The sequence below is a fragment of the Podarcis gaigeae genome (genome assembly GCF_964106915.1).
Source record: "Podarcis gaigeae genome assembly, chromosome: 2".
Classification (NCBI taxonomy): Eukaryota; Metazoa; Chordata; class Lepidosauria; order Squamata; family Lacertidae; genus Podarcis; species Podarcis gaigeae.
The window spans coordinates 72,154,220-72,171,355 of record NC_139679.1 but is presented as its reverse complement, the minus strand read 5'-3'; the positions used below and the strand labels follow the sequence as shown (position 1 = coordinate 72,171,355).

The following is a 17,136-nucleotide window of genomic DNA, read 5'->3' as shown; positions in this document are numbered from 1 at the left end:
TGGTTCTATACTAAATGTAGTAAGGTCAAACATCCTGAGAGTGTTCTTTCCTGGCACAAACCTTGTGCGAGCCTGGGGAAGAAGGAGTTAGTTCAAGTGAGGAGACGCAAGGAGAGGCGGTACAGGAAGCGCGCTCATTGCTAGATGGGAAGGGGGGGTGAATTTAAGGGCCAGTCCTATTCCCATAGGTCTGGCCCCCTTCCCTTGTTAGTTAGTTGTTAGGTACATGCCAGTTGAAAATGAAAGTTAGAGTGCCCAGGCTCAGGCATGCTAAGAAAGGAGCCAGTTGTGTCCTTGGGGAAGAGCATGGCAGGGCAGAGCGCGATTCCCACCTTGCGTTCCACTGGAGACGGGTGGAGGGAGGAGTCAACTGCTCTACTTCCCCGTCCTCCCTGCTGGATGGACTGGTTCAGCTCAAAAGCCTGAGGAGAGGAGGAGCAGAGAGTTAGCGCTGGCAGGGTGACCTGCCAGAGAAGCAGGAATGGCAGGGTATGGCCAGAGAATGCAGCATGCAGAAGTCTTTGGTCTCTCTCAAATATACACACATACTTCTACGGAGATCAAAATCCCCTCGTCAAATATTTATGACCTGTATTTAGTCTGAATGTGTATCTGCTTGTTGGGTTTGACTTTATGTACAACTATGCATTCGCTCCCAAAAACATATTGCCTCTGCTGCTAAAATTAGTGGGATGGGGTTGGGGTTGGTAAGGCAGAAATCAATTTGGGGGCTAGATAAGACCCTAAAATGAGGTTTAGCTACTGCTTAAAAAGATACTGTAAAAAGAGCATTTACTAAAGTGGTTTTCAATTGGTTTTCCTATTTTTAAGTTGTTCTCAGAAAATAAAATAAATCTGGAAAATATATTCACACCTATGCAAGCAGATTCTCCTTGTATTATTTTAAAGATTTGATGCTAACACTAGACAGTTTAAGCAAATATAATATAAGGAACACACAATGTTAGAGGTGTTGTAACAATAAGGCTGATTTCACACATCTTTTGTGTGCATTGCCCAAGGCATACTGGGTGGAAATGACTATGATAAACAATTCCATTGAAACCAGAGGTTATTTTACTTGTCTGTACTGAAAGATTCCGTAAACAAGTGCAATTATTAGCTAACTGGGAACATGTTAATGACAGCCAAAAATCTGGTTACCAGTAAATAAAAATCAGATAAGATTCCATAAATTTGGAAATGGTTCAGTGAAATGTGGCATACTTCCAAGTTAGAGAACCCGTTAAAGTCTGACAAATTTTATGTGACATGGAGGGTCTTGCATGATATAATGGTTATCACAAATTAAGGCTACAATTCTATACATTTACTCCTATACTTACGAGAAAGTCTCATTCTGCACAGTGGGGGATTACTAGGATTAGGCTTTATGTATTTAATGTGATTTAAATAATGCTTAATCATCAAAACCTCTAAGTGGTTTCCATAATATATATATTAAAATTACTGATAATATCAGACGTTTAAAACAATACATTTAAGTAATAACACAGTATGCTTCTTGTGACCTAGTTACAAATTACTTTTTATATGATCCCAACACCTCATCTCTTCCTACCCTAATATGTGTGTATCTGAAGAAGTGTGCATGCACACGAAAGCTCATACCAAGAATTAACTTAGTTGGTCTTTAATGTGCTACTGGAAGGATTTTTTTTTTTTGTTTTTACCCTATTATTATTAGTTTTTAGGAAACGCTATGTCTACATGTTTTATTCTGATATTTTCACTGTCCCCATTACCTTTTTCAAAACCTGGAGCTCCATCTCCTTGTCAGAATGTGTGTGTGTGTGTGTGTGTGTGTGTGTGTGTGTGTGTGTGTAAAGCCCTGTTGTGCAAAGCGGAATTCCTTGTGCAGGACTTCTGCTGATGGGGCTGGTAAGAGCCTAACTTACCTTTCAGAATTGTTGGGATGATAAATGAGAGCCACGTAAAGGTGGGGGGTGGGGCGTGGGGATTCATGTATGCAGCCTTTGGCTCCCTTTCATGAGAAGTGGGATATGAATGGGCTAAACAAACATACAAACATAAGACAGTTGAGAAGATTCCACATCTCATTACCCAAGACTCGAATCTCAATCCCTTATTGCTTTTTGAATGTTGCCAGAGGCTGCTTTCCTAGCATGGTCTAAGAGTAAGCCCATATGCTTCTCCAGCACTGATCTGGCTGCAGTCCCAGCCATATGCTCCTTCAGTACCTCACCTGTGCTTTACGGCCTCGATTGACAAAGGTGCAGACAGGATTGTATGCTCCAGTGCCACAAACATACAAGTGGGTTCGATTCCAGGGCTGGATAAGGCGGATGAAATTCCCACACTCGCCCTGGAAAACAAAGAGAGATGGCAAGTTAGTCTCAGCCTCCTATGAAATTGTGTCTACTTTAAGGAAATTAGTCAGTCTATGGTAAATGGAGCAATTCCATCCTCTTTTCAGCATGGCCTAAGCAGTGATTTACACATATTGCGAAGCAATCAGGTAATTGCTTCAGCATTAAATGAAAGCTCCCTGAACACCCAGTAAGTCACAAAATCAGACCACATTGAATGGTCTGTGTATCAAATGGTCCTCTTCAACAACATTTGCTTCCAGTTAAAATTGAGGCAAGCTAGGTCTGGCGCACTTTGAAAATCCACAAATAAACCTTTTGGATCCACCCCTCCAACACCTTTTCCAGCAATGAGTTTTGGATGCACTTCAGAGACAATTTTCCTGCACTCCTTTTAAGTCATGTTCCTGTTGGAAGAGTTTTGAACTAAACCCCCTTTCGGAGCAAACATTCCTTGCTCACATCTTACACTGCAACATCTGTAGCTGAAGCAGATTATAAACGGTGCCGCTCAGAACTCCCAACTCACAGCCAATTTTTCTGAAAACTGAGAAAAGAATAACTGTAAGATTGCAATAATATATCTTGGTGTCAGGGTGGCAAATCCTGGACTCCCAACCCATTCCTGCTTGTTTTCAAAATCCAGAAAATAGTGTCCTGAATAACCAAAGCATAACCAACTAAGAAGAAGGGGAATCTCTGGACTTATCTATTCCAGGAAATAAAATATATTAAGGTCAGCCTTTAGTTTCCCACTCATTAAGAGGTACTAAGAACTGATTGGCTACAGAAGGGTGGACTGAAAATCTAATAGGTAAATGATAGCAGTGAGGCCCAGAGAGCAAGAAGAGCAATTCCCATAATGTATGCAGGCCTGTGTTGTCAAGGCCTGAGTTCATTTACTGACTGGATTCTAGACTAGGCATGGAGCTCCATGCAGTGTGTCTGACTGTAGAGTCCAGTTGCCTTCTCACATCACATGTTTCCTCTTTGCCTCAAACCTCCCGTTAGGCAAATCAAAACAGTACTGGGCTGGGACCATGATAACAGAGTTCAGCAGGATGGGGAAAATGCAAGCAAACAGTTTCCTTTACTAAGCCAGCTTAGCTGCTCTAAGACTGAGCCCCAAACAGTAGCAGCAGAGAAATCCCAAGAGGACAGAGTTCAAGGTCAGCTGGCCAAAGGCTGACTGTGCCTTGTAGGAAACAGCTTGGTAACCCTTTGACCTCTTGCTTCCTCCTACTGAAATTTAGTACACGTTACTGCTGATAGACTTAACTGGGGTTGGGCAAAACCCCCAGTTCCTTTAAAGTACTGCTGACAAGGCATCTTCACTTTCATGTCCCATACATCAATATTCCATAAACCCCTAGAAGTGTTAGCAGCCCTTGCCTTTAGAAAGCTTGCACAAGACGCAAGAGTTGGCTAACTTGGCCATGATTATATCCTCTGGTAACAGAGGTTGGGAAGTGCAAGTTTACAGCTGCACTCAATTCCAGTGCTAAGCAGAACTCTTTGACCAAAAGATGACTTCATCACCAACTGCACTGCACTTTAGCTTCCAGAAACTAGCAAAGTTTTACAATGGTGATGTCATTTTCTTCAAAATCTTTCTATTTAATTCCGTCTTTGCTATCTTAGCTTTTCCAACTACAAACAGAGCACTGTCACTTCATCACATACTAAAACTTGTGTTGTATTTTAGGGTTTCTGAAACACCCACACAGACACAAATGTTTCTGCTCAAATGCTGGAAACTTTTGTACAGGTACTCAAGGAATTATGACCATGGCTTTAGCTTGTGTACATGAATGTGCAGCACAAGGAACCGGGGTTATTGTGACTCAATTACCTGAAAAGATAGGAATAAACAGGAAGTGAGGAGGGCAGTCATAGGCAATAGGGCATCATCATTTGCTCATAGCATGGTATCCCTGAGGTGGTGTGAGCAATGCAAATTGCCACTGCTTGGTGGCTTTCAGTCTTAAAGATCTTGAGAGGAAGGAAGCTTCAGAAGGACAGCTTTCATCATCCTACCACGTTACTAGCATTCCTTCGCCTCCACTCTTTCCCCACATCCTCTATAAACCTGAAGACCACACAAGAAGTACTTACATTACTGTTCTTCCCTGAAAGAACGCACTCTTCTATCCTTTGTTGAGACGCAGGCCAGTGGATCTGCCAAAACAATACAAAACCTTCAGCCTTTTAATTATAATTCTCCACAGAATCATGCTAAGAGAAATATTAAAAAGGGGTGGATGTATCTATCCCACTCCTAAATCTAATCCCAAACCATCAAGTTTTCTGGGAAGGTGGATTTTAATTTAAAGCACTGATCACTAAGGACCTTTCAAAATTATCAATTTGTATGGCATCAAGCGTTCACTTGTCAGGTTCATGTGTGTTTTCTAAAGGTAACACTTTGGGTGAAGGGAGTATCACATTTCCCACAATATTTGTGGGAAACTAATTCACCCACCCTTTGATGTGACAAAAATGCATCAATTTTGTTACAAGATGCTGCGTGGAAGTGTCACAGACACCTAGTGGATTGTTGCTTTGTAGCAAGAACAGTGATAGTGACTCCTTTTGCACCTTCATCATCTTGTTACTTTTAAGAAGATTAATTTTAAACTTTTTATAAATAAAACTTTATAAAAATGCTCTTTAGAAATTAAGCACTCGCTCTCAGATATGTTCATGTAGCCCTACAACCCACTGCTCATGCTGACAACGTCTCTGCATTTTATTAATTTGTTGCTAAAGAGAAGTTATTTGAAGAGTGTTGTGTGCTTTCCCCTCTCCAGGACTGAACTGTATTTCTCCCATGAGATGAAAACAGAAGTGACCATGATTCTCCCCAACAAGGCTATCCCACTGCAGCATGGCTACTTCCACCCAACAATTACATGTAGACTCTGCATATCACACTTTTGCCTTTCCGCTGTGCCTTGCATAAATAGTGTTACATAGCATGGTCTTATAAGTTGCTTGGAGGCCTTTGGGTAGCAAGCAACTAAAATGTCTAATGAAGAATGTTTATTCTGTAAAACTAACAGTTCTGTAAGAACTTTTAACTATTTTGTGAGACCAAAATATAGTCAGGGTACACTTTGACTAATCACCTGGATCAGCCCTAAAAAGAAATAGCAAGAGCATTTAATGTCTTCCATGAGAATCAGTGATGGGTCTGTCTACCCTGTTTCTAGCTCTGGAGGGCATTGTGGGGGGCAAGCAGAGAAAAGACAACCGGATGCCATCCCCACTTGCTCATTGACTGCCTTCCTGCTGTTCCTTGCATTTGATTTAGAGTGGGGGAGGCGGTGGCAAAGGGGATACTTTCCCCACTTGCCTTGAGACTTGTCTTGTTGTTTTTCTTGCTAATATTCCCTAGGCAGCTCAAGGTGGCATACATAGTTCTACCCTTCATCAGTATATCCTCACAGCAATCCTGTGAGGTAGGGTTAGTCTGAGTGACTGGCCCAAAATCGCCCAGTGGACTTCATGACTGAGTGGTGATTTGAACCCTGGTCTCCCAGGTCAACAGTTGATGCTTTGATATGTAGGAATATTCCCAGTATTCCCAATGTTGTGTCAAGCCACTCCCCTTGGCAGCAGCCATTTTATGACTGGTACCCATAGCCTTCTCTCAAAATTAGAAATGTGCCCCTGAACCCACTCTACTAATCCATACGCATCATATAGAAATAGTTGGTCATTTTGCAGCCCTCCACCCCACAAAGCCTCCCAGATGTTCCTTGTCTGCTCCTGGTACAAAATGAGAAAAACCCTTACAATCAGGGGCTCCCGGTTGATATCGTGAAGATCCAGGGAGAGGATGTAGTCTTTGCTCCCCACATACATGCGGTCGTGATCTTCATCTTTCAGTAGAATGCGATAATCGGTTGAGTTGAGCAGGAAATTGAAGAAATGGGCAGTGCTGGTGGCTTTGAGCTCTGGTGGGAGGAAAAACACCAGGAAAGAGTTATATTAGATGGCTCCTCCTGTGTTTCCTGGTGCAACATATACATCTCTATAAGTAACATGCATGATTTGGAACTAACCATCAGGTTCCCCAAATACTGGAGCACATTTAGCTCTTGGATGCAATTAAATACTTGCATTCAATCCATGTCAATACATTACACACCTGGCAACTATCCTATTCCATCTTGGAAATGCAACAGTCTATAATAAACCTTTTGGTGAACAGAGACGGGAACACAAAGCATTCACCTGTAGCCAAGCAATCTTTAACCTACGTAACAGGAACTCCCACTTGACTACACCAAACAGTAAGCTTTCCTACTGATCAGGAGACTGGGCAGGGATTTGGGAATAATGGGTTCTGTTCTGATGTTTTGTGTATTACTTTCCTTCTCCATATCTTAATTCTGTCTGAGATACTTTAGGGGAAAAGTGGTCTCTCTAAATCACACTGATCCTTTATATAGTAGTACAGTAATGTTATCAACAACTGTCATTGCCCCATGCCTTGTTTGTTTTTCTGTTAATGTATTTACAAAACATTTGTTTCGAAACTAATAGGTTTTTTAAATTAAAAAAGAAAGTAGTATCTCTGTCCATGCACAGAACCTACAAGATATTCACAAATAAGCACTCTTCGAGTAATACTGCATAGATCTTAAATCTGCAGTGTCCAAGAATTAGCCAGGCGGCACCTGACCTGCATATGGCACTGATCTCACACCTTCACTTTCAGCTCACATTCCGCCATGCCTTTGGGGGGAGGCTCTCTTTCAACCAAAGCCAAAGTTCAGATGAAAGCAGATTGATCATTAACAACAATTGTTACAGTATAACTGCACTGAGTTCCAACTGATGGGTGTAAGGGCAGACTGATCAACACAGTATGGGGATAAACAAATTAATTCCATCTGAAAAGGCCCTTTCCTGAAATAAATAATCCAAAAAGTTGGCCTCCCTCCCAGCGAAGAAGAGAAGTGGGAGCAGCCTCACATACAAAGTGCCTTGAATTTTTTATCTAGCATATACATACAGGGTGAGTCTTTTAAAAGAGGCTCCGTGGAACATGTGTGTTCTGTATTCACGGGGCCTCTTTTAAAGGACTCACGCTGTACAACAGGTCATTATAATTTTCCTGTTTTCTTTGATATTGCATAAATTTATTACTACTACTACTAATAATAATAATAATAAAGAATTAAATACATTATTCGTGGTAACAATTTTTCTAAGCCACTGATGCGTCAATGACACTGCAAGGCCTAGGTTCCACCAAATCCTTAGACCCAGGTCCAACACATTACACACTAGCCCACATGCCCTTTTGCTTGTGCAGGAGTGATGCCACTAGAGTGGCCACTTGCTTGTTGCCAAAAAAGAGGAAATGCTTTATCTAAAAAGAGGGCAGAAAGGACACAGATTTGCAGGGGAAAATGTGTATGCTAATTTTTATGTATCTATGCAATTTTACAAACAACCACTCTAATTTAAACAGACTGTGACCATGTGATCTTTGTGCCTGCTCAGTAAGCTATGCAGAGACATAAATGTAGCTGGGGAACTTCAAGGTTACTAATTTTTTACCTTAAAACTGGACTTGGACCACAACAGGCTCTAATATAGAACACATGTCTGCCATCCTAGCATTTTCACTGGGAGGGGGGCATGCAGTAGGGCTGGAATCATTTCTTGCCACTGTGAACTTCACAGGCAGGGAATATATACTTGTAGGAGATCTATTCACATTAAATATAACAAGGGCTTGAACTGTTGCTTACTAAGACCTCCGTTTCCCCTTCCTCTTTGAGGATAAGGGAATATATTGACATTAACATCATCATCATCATCATCATCCTTATCCTCATCTTCCAGTTGTTGCCTTCCTTGCTCACCACTACAGAAAGTTGGAACTCAAAGGATAAAAGGATTTTAAAACAAATTCTAGACCAGTTATTAGTATTATCATCATCATCATCATGTACATCAGCAGAAAGAGTCTTCTGCTTGGTTTTTGAAACTGCTTGCTCATCTACAGCAACAAGGATTACTTGGAAACCCATAGTGTTTCCTGGCAATCATTACGTGATTTAATTTAACAATAGTTTATTAGGAAAATTCCCTAATCCTGTTAATCCCCAAAACAGCTCAGCTGCTTAGGCTGCAGATGCCAGGCCTCTCTCTGACATCAGAGCAGCTAAGTAGTGGCTGCCAACAGGCCATGACTCTTTAGCCTACAAAGCTATCCTGTAGCATCAGAACAGATCAGCCAGTGACATAAAGAGAAGTAGCTGAAAAGACACTATAAGAGTAAAAAGATCAGAGGACAAAGAAGGAAGTGTAGGACCGCAGGGGAAAATTCCAGAGTCTCAAAGGTGCACTTTGTAGGTTTCATCACTATGAGATTTCATGCACATGGTTACTATGACCTGTTCAGTACAAAACAAATTTGGAGAACAAAAACAATCTGTTTATTGGAAGGATTTATTCGTGTATATTCAATAAGATTTATTTTAGGATATATTGAGGATGTGGGTTTCTACAGTAAAATTCAGCCACTGCCAAAAGAAACCCTCCATCCTCCATCCAAGCAAGGAAGAGGCATTGTCACAGTTCACAAATGCAGGTCAACCAGGCAAAAGCACCCAAGGTAGAGTGTGGAGAGAGGGGCCTGGGTCAGAGAGAGTCATGAAGGGCAGATAAAGAGGCCTGGAGAGAGACACTTGGCTCTCCAGACCTGCTATATAGTGAAATAAACCACAATGGGATAAACAGGGAGGATAGCAAACAGACAACAAAAACCAGCTGTAATAAACCAATCAGAAAAGTTGTCATTATTAAAGTAACTTATCACTAAAGTAGACAGGAGATAAAAATCCTTCCCAGAGAGTATATTTTGCACCAATCTGCAGAAAGATTCAAAATATGTGCTTACAGATATGTCCTTTGGTCAGAAGTTCCAAAATCTGATGCCACTACTTAAAATTCCTTGCTCTGGATTCATGCAAATATGTCCCATAGTGAGAGGAAAGAGAGCAGGGATGTCAAGTTGAATGGCTCCTTTGAGAGAGGCATCTTGAGTCTATGCATATAAATTTGTTGGACTTTAAGGTGGTACAAGAGTTTCAGTTCTTTCTTCTATAATAGACTAACATAGCTATTTCTCTGGAAATTGCTCTTCAGGTGGCAGGAGAAAAGCCAGAAAAGTGGAGGGGGGGAGAGATATAACTATTATTGTTATTACCTAACATCTAAGTTATTACCTCATCTAAGTAAACAGCACCTTTTTAAGCCATGCCCTGGATGCATTGAAAACCTGCAAGGTCCCACCAGACACTACTGGCCTTCAACCCAGACCTCCCCAAAACTACTCATCTCTACCCCAGGCCAGAAGCCCTATTCCTATGTCCTGTCAATGCACCAGAAAAATTCATTTTAAAAGTTGAAGACTATCTGGGCTTAGAAGACAGACCAGAAGAACCCCATTACAAATGACAGGGGAAATAAGGTACAAAGTATATAAAAAACTAAGAGGGGAAAACTGACAGCAGACTTGACAGAAACCTCCAGATATGCAGGCTGGCCCTGGTAAGGGAGTCTGCTTTGGATTGCTAAAGAGTGTGACTGAGGACAGACTACATGTTACACTTACATGTGTATAATAAGTGCCTGACAGCTGTTTTTTTCTAAGGTGATTTTTGAGGAGATGCTTAACTTTTTCCCACCTGTTGCTTCTTCACTCCAAATAGTCACCCCTCCAAATGGGTCTTTGTGAACATAAACATACATGTGTGTGTGTTTAGCTCCATTCTCAAGTGTCCTGACAGAAGGAACTCGTATTCTCCCTGCCTCTGGCCTCAAAAGAAAAGCAGAGGTGTGTGGCTCTTAGCCAATCTGTAGAACTAATCAAAAGTGATACCTTCTGTGCTGGGTGATTCCAGAGAAGCTGGCAAAGCTGCTTATGTAGAGGTCTGGCTCCAGTTGTAACAAAAAAGGACTTTGTGAAGAAGTTAGGCAGCTACTGAGGGAACCGTTATGCAGCTGCTCTGTGCAGGGAGAAGAATATACTAACAATTAACCATCACTTACACAATTTAAATTACTGTATTGTGTCTATTTAATACAAGGCAGGTATTCAAAACTGGCTGCAACTGTTTGGTGCATGTCCCTAAAAATGTGTATGTTCAAGAATCTGCCCTGCAGAATCACAGGGTTGTATCCAACTACAGTGGTACCTTGGGTTACATATGCTTCAGGTTACAGACTCCGCTAACCCAGAAATAGTACCTCGGGTTAAGAATTTTGCTTCAGGATGAGAACAGAAATTGTGCTCCGGTGGTGCAGTGGCAGCAGGGGGCCCCATTAGCTAAAGTGGTGTCTCAGGTTAAGAACAGTTTCAGGTTAAGAACGGACCTCCGGAACTAATTAAGTTCTTAACCCGAGGTACAGTATACTCAGAGAAGAACCACTGAAATCAATAGTTTAAAATTAGTAATTTCCATTAATTTCAAATGTTCTACTCTGAGTAGGACTCTCATTGGCTACTACCCACAGTAATATTTTAATTTGTTAAAATGGCTATGTGACAAAGAAGGTTAATTCTTCATAAGCAAGGGCAGATTAACTCATTGTGTATTTAAGGATGTGCTTGGCTGTCTTTGTAGAAGTTCTGGAATGTGTCTCTATCAGCAACACATGCTGCAGGTACATAGCTGAACTAAATTCAAATGAACTAAATAAAATAAATATTTAACAAATCTACAGACAAGATTATGGCACATATCAGCTGAAGTCCCCTTCATTGCTACCTCATGCATGCATAACGCCAAACAATTCATAAAGTCTCATCTGCTGAAGAAAACAATTCCCTTAGCTTTAGGGGGATAGGGAGGTGAATCGGGGCAGGATGCTTATGTTTGGAAACACGGAGCTGAAGTTGGCCTCATACATTATTAATGAGTCCACAAAGCAGCAGCGGCTAAAGGGGAATTATGGGGCACCATTTTATTTGCACTTTCAAAAAAGCCTTTGACAGAATCCCTCATAAGAGGCTGTGAAAAGAAGCTTAGTTGCCATGAGAGGGAACTAAGATTTGGTCATGGACCAGAGGTTGGCTATGGAAGGGGGAACAAAAAGCCGGATTAGCCCTGTGGCTTTCAGCAATGCATTGTTTCCAAAATGGCCTTGAATTCTGTGAACAGGTTCATTCACCAGATAAACTTCAGCATTTGTTGGCTTAACTAGTTTGCTTCTTCCTGGTGTCACCATCACCTCTGGAGCTGTATGATATCGTTTTTGCTGCTTGACTGAACTGCAAACTTTTTAAAGGCATGAGATATACACTGCAAAGAGTACCAATTATCCCATCAGTTCTAACCATTATTGTATCAATGCCACCCCTTCTTTGTTGCACATTGACCAACAAAATCGCCAAAAGAGGGAAACCATCTTCACAGGGCAGAATTTCATACCCTCACTGCAACCAGCCACTAGCTGGAGACACAATTCCATGCTAAGCTATTTATAATTTCTTTCTCCCTTGAATCTATCCACCATAGCTGGAGGTTGCTGGAAACTTAGACTAGTGTAAACAAGCTCAAGTTTTCAGGTGTATCTTAGGAATGCTCTTACTCTCCCTGCACCTGAGACTTTCCCAATGTTACATCCATATTTGTGTTTTCAAATCCCCAAAGACATCAGAAGGGTAAGATTTGATTATCAGAGTAGTATTTTGCAAATGTCCCAGAACCTTCTCTGACATTCATGTGGCCTGATTCATGATTCACCTTTGCAGCATTGCAAGGATGCCTGATTTTCATACTGTAAACAGGGAAATGGGACACTGATATGTTCATTCGGACTGGGAGAGGTCTGTCTATATAGTCAGTGAACAAACTATGAAGAGCTCTGGGTTCATGACAGGGCATTGCTGTGTTTTCCGTGGGACTAGAGACATGACTGGTAAAAGCCTTGATTATCATGAGCCTCATGGAGACTTTCTGGCAAGGTTGGTCCAAGGAGAAGAAGGATTGGGAATAGTGTGTGGAGCCTGACACTGAGAATGCTTGGGTGCTTGGTAGGAGCTCAGTGGAGAAAGCACGGCCCTAGAGCCATCTGACACGGGTGGCGCTGTGGTCTAAACCACTGAGCCTCTTTGGCTTGCTGATCAGAAGGTCGGCAGGTTTGAATCCCCGCGACGTGGTGAGCTCCCGTTGCTCGGTCCCAGCTCCTGCCAACCTACCAGTTTGAAAGCACACCAGAAAGTGCAAGTAGACAAATAGGTACTGCTCCAGCGGGAAAGTAAACGGTGTTTCCATGCGCTGCTCTGGTTTCAGTGTTCCACAGCGCCAGAAGCAGCTTAGTCATGCTGGCCACATGACCCAGAAAAACTGCGGACAAACGCCGACTCCCTCGGCCTGTAAAGTGAGATCGAGTCTTCTGCGACTGGACTTAACTGTCAGGGGTCCTTTACCTTTACCTTTAGAGCCATCTGACCTTGTCTCCACCCCACCTTTGACTAGTGAAACACTTCCAGCTCCAGGTGAGGCATTTGAGCCTAGGTTGGTCAGTGAACCAGCTGCACCAACCCTGACAACATCCTCTAAGGGTTCACTGTCGGCTGGGCCACTGTAAGCAGACCCAGCCGACTTGCAGTAGTGCCCATTTGTTTGCCCACCCATCCAAATGATTGCGCCCACCCTGCTCTTCAAAAGGAGAGCCAAGAGTGTGTGTCAAGTGTTGAGACAAGATCTCAGCTTGCACCTAGTTATGTATCTTCGAGACCTGTGCACCTATAACTTGATCTATGTTTAGACTGTGTAGTGAACTTTGGAATAAAGCTTTTGACAATAATTGAGCTGAGAGTCCGAGTACTGCATCTACAAATCGGAGCCAGGAGACTGGGAGGAACTTACTTGCAACTCAGTGGTTAGCTGGGTTAGACTGCTCAAGGTTAGAAAACATGAGAAAGAGTACAAACAGAAACTCACTCGTGCCAAAAGGAGTGAGGGATAAGCAGAGCTGACCTGGTGTACCACAGGGGCACATAATATGTACCACCTGTTGTATCCAATTGGGCACAAAACAGCTTTTCTAACGTATTCCAGTATCTTAGACTTGTTGTTTGCAGAACAGCACTGATGAAAATTCCCAAATGGTATTATCTAGGCAGAGACATACCCTTTTTGGCAAAGCTGTGCAGGAAATTGTGCACTTGTCCTGTCTCTTTAACAGTGCTGGGCTCCGAAGCTGGTGAATATGTGATCTCCTTGGAATGTGCCCAAGCTGCTCACACCTCTCTCCCCTCCTTACTACCTGTCCCCTGCTTGGATCCTTGCCTGCTGTTGTCCTTGGCTTCAGGCCATTTAATAAAGACTCCTAGTATAAGGTTCCTGCTGAGAGCTCTTAGAAGGAAAGTATCCAAAAGAACACTCTCCACACATAACCCCTGCAAGGCTCTCGTGCCTCTCTGGCACTGTGAGCCAGCTGCGTGTGCCTCACATAATTTAACAACATGTTTGACATGGGGATACAGCAAATGACATTGGCAACAAGCTAGGAACCCTCCCTGATCTTAACAGCAGCTGGGGAATGACACAATTCATAATAAAATGACACATGCAGTTGGTGTGCAAGGAGTATTGCCACACATAGTTTAACCTGTTATTAATTTAGAGGAGGTTGACACTCTAGCTGACAAGTGCTGCAAATCTGAACTCTTATAAGTATGGACACATAGTTGGTGGTGCTGGTGCACGTATGTGTTTTTGTGTGCACATGCGCATCACAGGGATATAATCCCTCTGTTTCTGAGCCTCTAGTGCACAGATGACAAATTCCCAAGGCTGTTGCATCCTGCTATAATTTGAACCTTCTGGTGTTAGATATTTATATTGAAAGGTGGCATATAACTTCTTTAAACAAATAAATTATACTAACAGTTTTTGGGACAATACACAGTTCTTAAAAACACATCTGCTCCACCAATCTCAAAGGGTACGAACTTCACCACATTACTGCTTTCTTCTAGTTAACTCTGCTTTTGAGACAGAATGGAAGAACAGAAAAAATCTGATGGTACAGTGAACCACATCAGAGTGTTATTTTTTAGTGTGACGCTCTTCAAGAGTGATGTACCCATCCAACAGCTAAGATATCTAAGAGTTAAGTGCCCTTCTCTTACATTATAAGAAACAGCTCATTGGGTCTAGTTGAATACAGTTTGATGCTTGGAACATAATATTCTAAGTGGTTCCTTCACCTTCAAGAAAATAACAATACTTATAGTTATTACAGCTTATAATTTCTTGTCCTGTAACAGCATCCAAAATTTTCTACTTGAGTAGGGTAGTTATATATCCTACTTTACAGAGGATACTCTTTCAGAATACATTTATTTCAGGAATGGGGAACCTGTGTCCCTCCTGATGTTGTTGGACTCCAGTTCATTATAATGGGATGCATTGCATTTCTATTTAAATTAGAGTGGTCGTTTCTAGATTTGCACCAATACATATGAATCAGCATGTGCAATTGTTATGCAAATCTGCGTCTCCTTTTTTGGTGATGTACACAAGTGGCCATCCTACACCTGAGGTAGATGCCCCAATCCTGCATCATGGAAAGGACTACAATGCATAAAGTTTCAGGGGCCTCGAATTAGTCTACATGAACGGAGTTGCATTGAAATTAGTATTTTAAAGTTTTGGGCAAAAGCACAACTGAATAGTTTAAAAGTGCGTGTGAAGAAGCAATCACAGAAAGAAACATTTTTTTGCTTAGAGGCCCTGAGACTGCATGCTCAGTGCTTCTGCTATTGCATTTGTCTTCTTGAAAAAATGAACAATGCAGATGTCATTCCTCAGGAATCCCCATAAGATATGCGACATTAGTTGCTTCACTGCTTGAGATGGCAGCTAGCCAACTCTATCAATCCACTCCTGCTGTCTGTCAGTTCTTACCTTCTGTTACCTGCATTTCTCCCATCTCAAATCTGATTGGGAAAAATCAGGGGTTTGGGGGAGGGAGGGAATTGCTTTCAGCCCCTCTACAACATTATCAGTAATAGTAAGAGTTATGGGTGCAGTTAGAGGTAAAGGATTGATGGGGGAAACAAGGTAGAAAAGAAATTAACTAGGCAACACTATTGCCTAAAAAATAACCAGAACTGACAGGGTTTTCTTTTAAAGAAAGTATCTAATTCAAATTCTGAATGAAAATTTAAATAATTATGGTTATTCAACAACAAATATATAAGTTCAGGAGTTTTGCCAAATTTAAATTTTGTGCAAAATTTTATTTCAAGTCTGAACATCTTTCCTATACTTGCAGGAAGTTCCTAGAGACCACATGGTTCCCCTCATATCTGTAACAAGCTATAGCAGTCTCTAATCACAACCTCTTAAGAGACAGGCAAGTGTCCTTAATACAGCCTCTCTGAATGCTTGGAAGCTCAGTCAGGAAAGGAAGAAGAGGCAGAAAAAGGAGTGAAAGCACACAGAGCCAGGATGAGAAGGACCATGTTGCCACTTGGACATTGTGGAGTGGTGGTAATACTTTTCATTTTGCAGACTCATTTGGGAGCCAAGGCTAGTAAGAAAAGGCTGCTTGTGATAACTAGAGGCTCCTATCTTAACCAGATTCTGGGTGCTTTATAGAATATAAAGGGGGTGACCCTCCCCCTTCCCCAAGTTATTTTTAGCTCCTCTGCTGGGGAAGTATTTGAAAGAGTTTAATGAGGGTCATGAATATTCAGTCACTAAATGAGGCACACAGATGGCAGCCAGGAGTGCTACAGATGCCTTGGGTGCAAGCCAGGGTTTCATTATCACCCTCAGTGTCACCAGAAATATAACAGGCTTTACTCTGTCTAGTTATACTCTCCATCTACTCCTGTTCTTACTCACCCGGCACTATCTTATCCCTCTTTCACCTGCCAGGCTCACTGAGGTCCCTCCTTTTTTTCTCCTGAAGCAAAAATTCAACAGGATTAGGGGTGGCTGCTGAATGATTAGGGTTGACATCAGAATTAAGACAGCTAATGTAGGGTAGACTGTTCAACCTGGACTGATATCATTGAAGATCACTAGATGACCCTGAGCAAATCACTGCTTCTTTCAATGATAAAAGAGTATAACCCTAGATATATGTTGCTGTGAGCTCCTTAAAGGTAAGGCTTTAATATCATTCATGTAGTCCATCCCTCAGGGGTACATTATTCATGTACAAGGGAAATGGCTCTCTTAATAATGGCATCCTGGTTGTGCTGGGGGGGGGGGGGGGTTGCCTGGCACCAACTATGCAATAGTTTCAGTGCCAAGCAAAAAACATTTCTGTTTATCCAGGCATTTTAATCTGTGCAGATCTTAGTTTATTTTTAAGGATTTTAATTGTTATTTTGTAACTGCCATTCCAAATATGATGAACGGCAGCAAGACATGTTTTAATGAATACAGAAATAAAATCTGACCAGATCCAAACATGACAATAATATTTTATATTATGAAGGCAGGCTACATCCTCTTGGGGGGATACAGGGTGCACAATTGGGTTAACAGCTGGCACACATTTCATGTGTCGGCAATACTCAAAGCTACCTAATCATTCTTTTCTGAGAAAAACAAGGCTCTCAACAGCTGGCATGGTATTCTTATTCAATCTGGTGGAGGGCATACACTGGTTGATTTGACCACCTACCATCACCAGCCACACAGACTTTGCCTCCAAAATACTGGACTGGGTTGAGACACTCTCATCTTTGAAAGTCTTACTCCCCTCTGCAGACATTTTTTTGTGGGGG

At 41.9% G+C, this 17,136-nt stretch overlaps 1 protein-coding gene across 7 annotated transcripts in view; it reads right to left on the bottom strand.

The window, feature by feature from the left end:
* Window positions 1–17,136, bottom strand: part of SEMA3F (semaphorin 3F) — a 123,758-nt gene that overhangs the window by 33,065 nt on the left and 73,557 nt on the right. For 6 of the 7 annotated variants that reach the window (XM_083726539.1, XM_083726541.1, XM_083726543.1 and 3 more), the window contains exons 3-6: window positions 6,150–6,310; window positions 4,467–4,529; window positions 2,228–2,347; window positions 333–422 (exon numbers count right to left, since the gene is read on the bottom strand). In XM_083726539.1, coding sequence (XP_083582665.1) covers window positions 333–422; window positions 2,228–2,347; window positions 4,467–4,529; window positions 6,150–6,310 — 434 coding nt within the window. The remainder of the gene's footprint in view (window positions 1–332; window positions 423–2,227; window positions 2,348–4,466; window positions 4,530–6,149; window positions 6,311–17,136) is intronic. The other variant, XM_083726545.1, reaches the window with a different exon arrangement.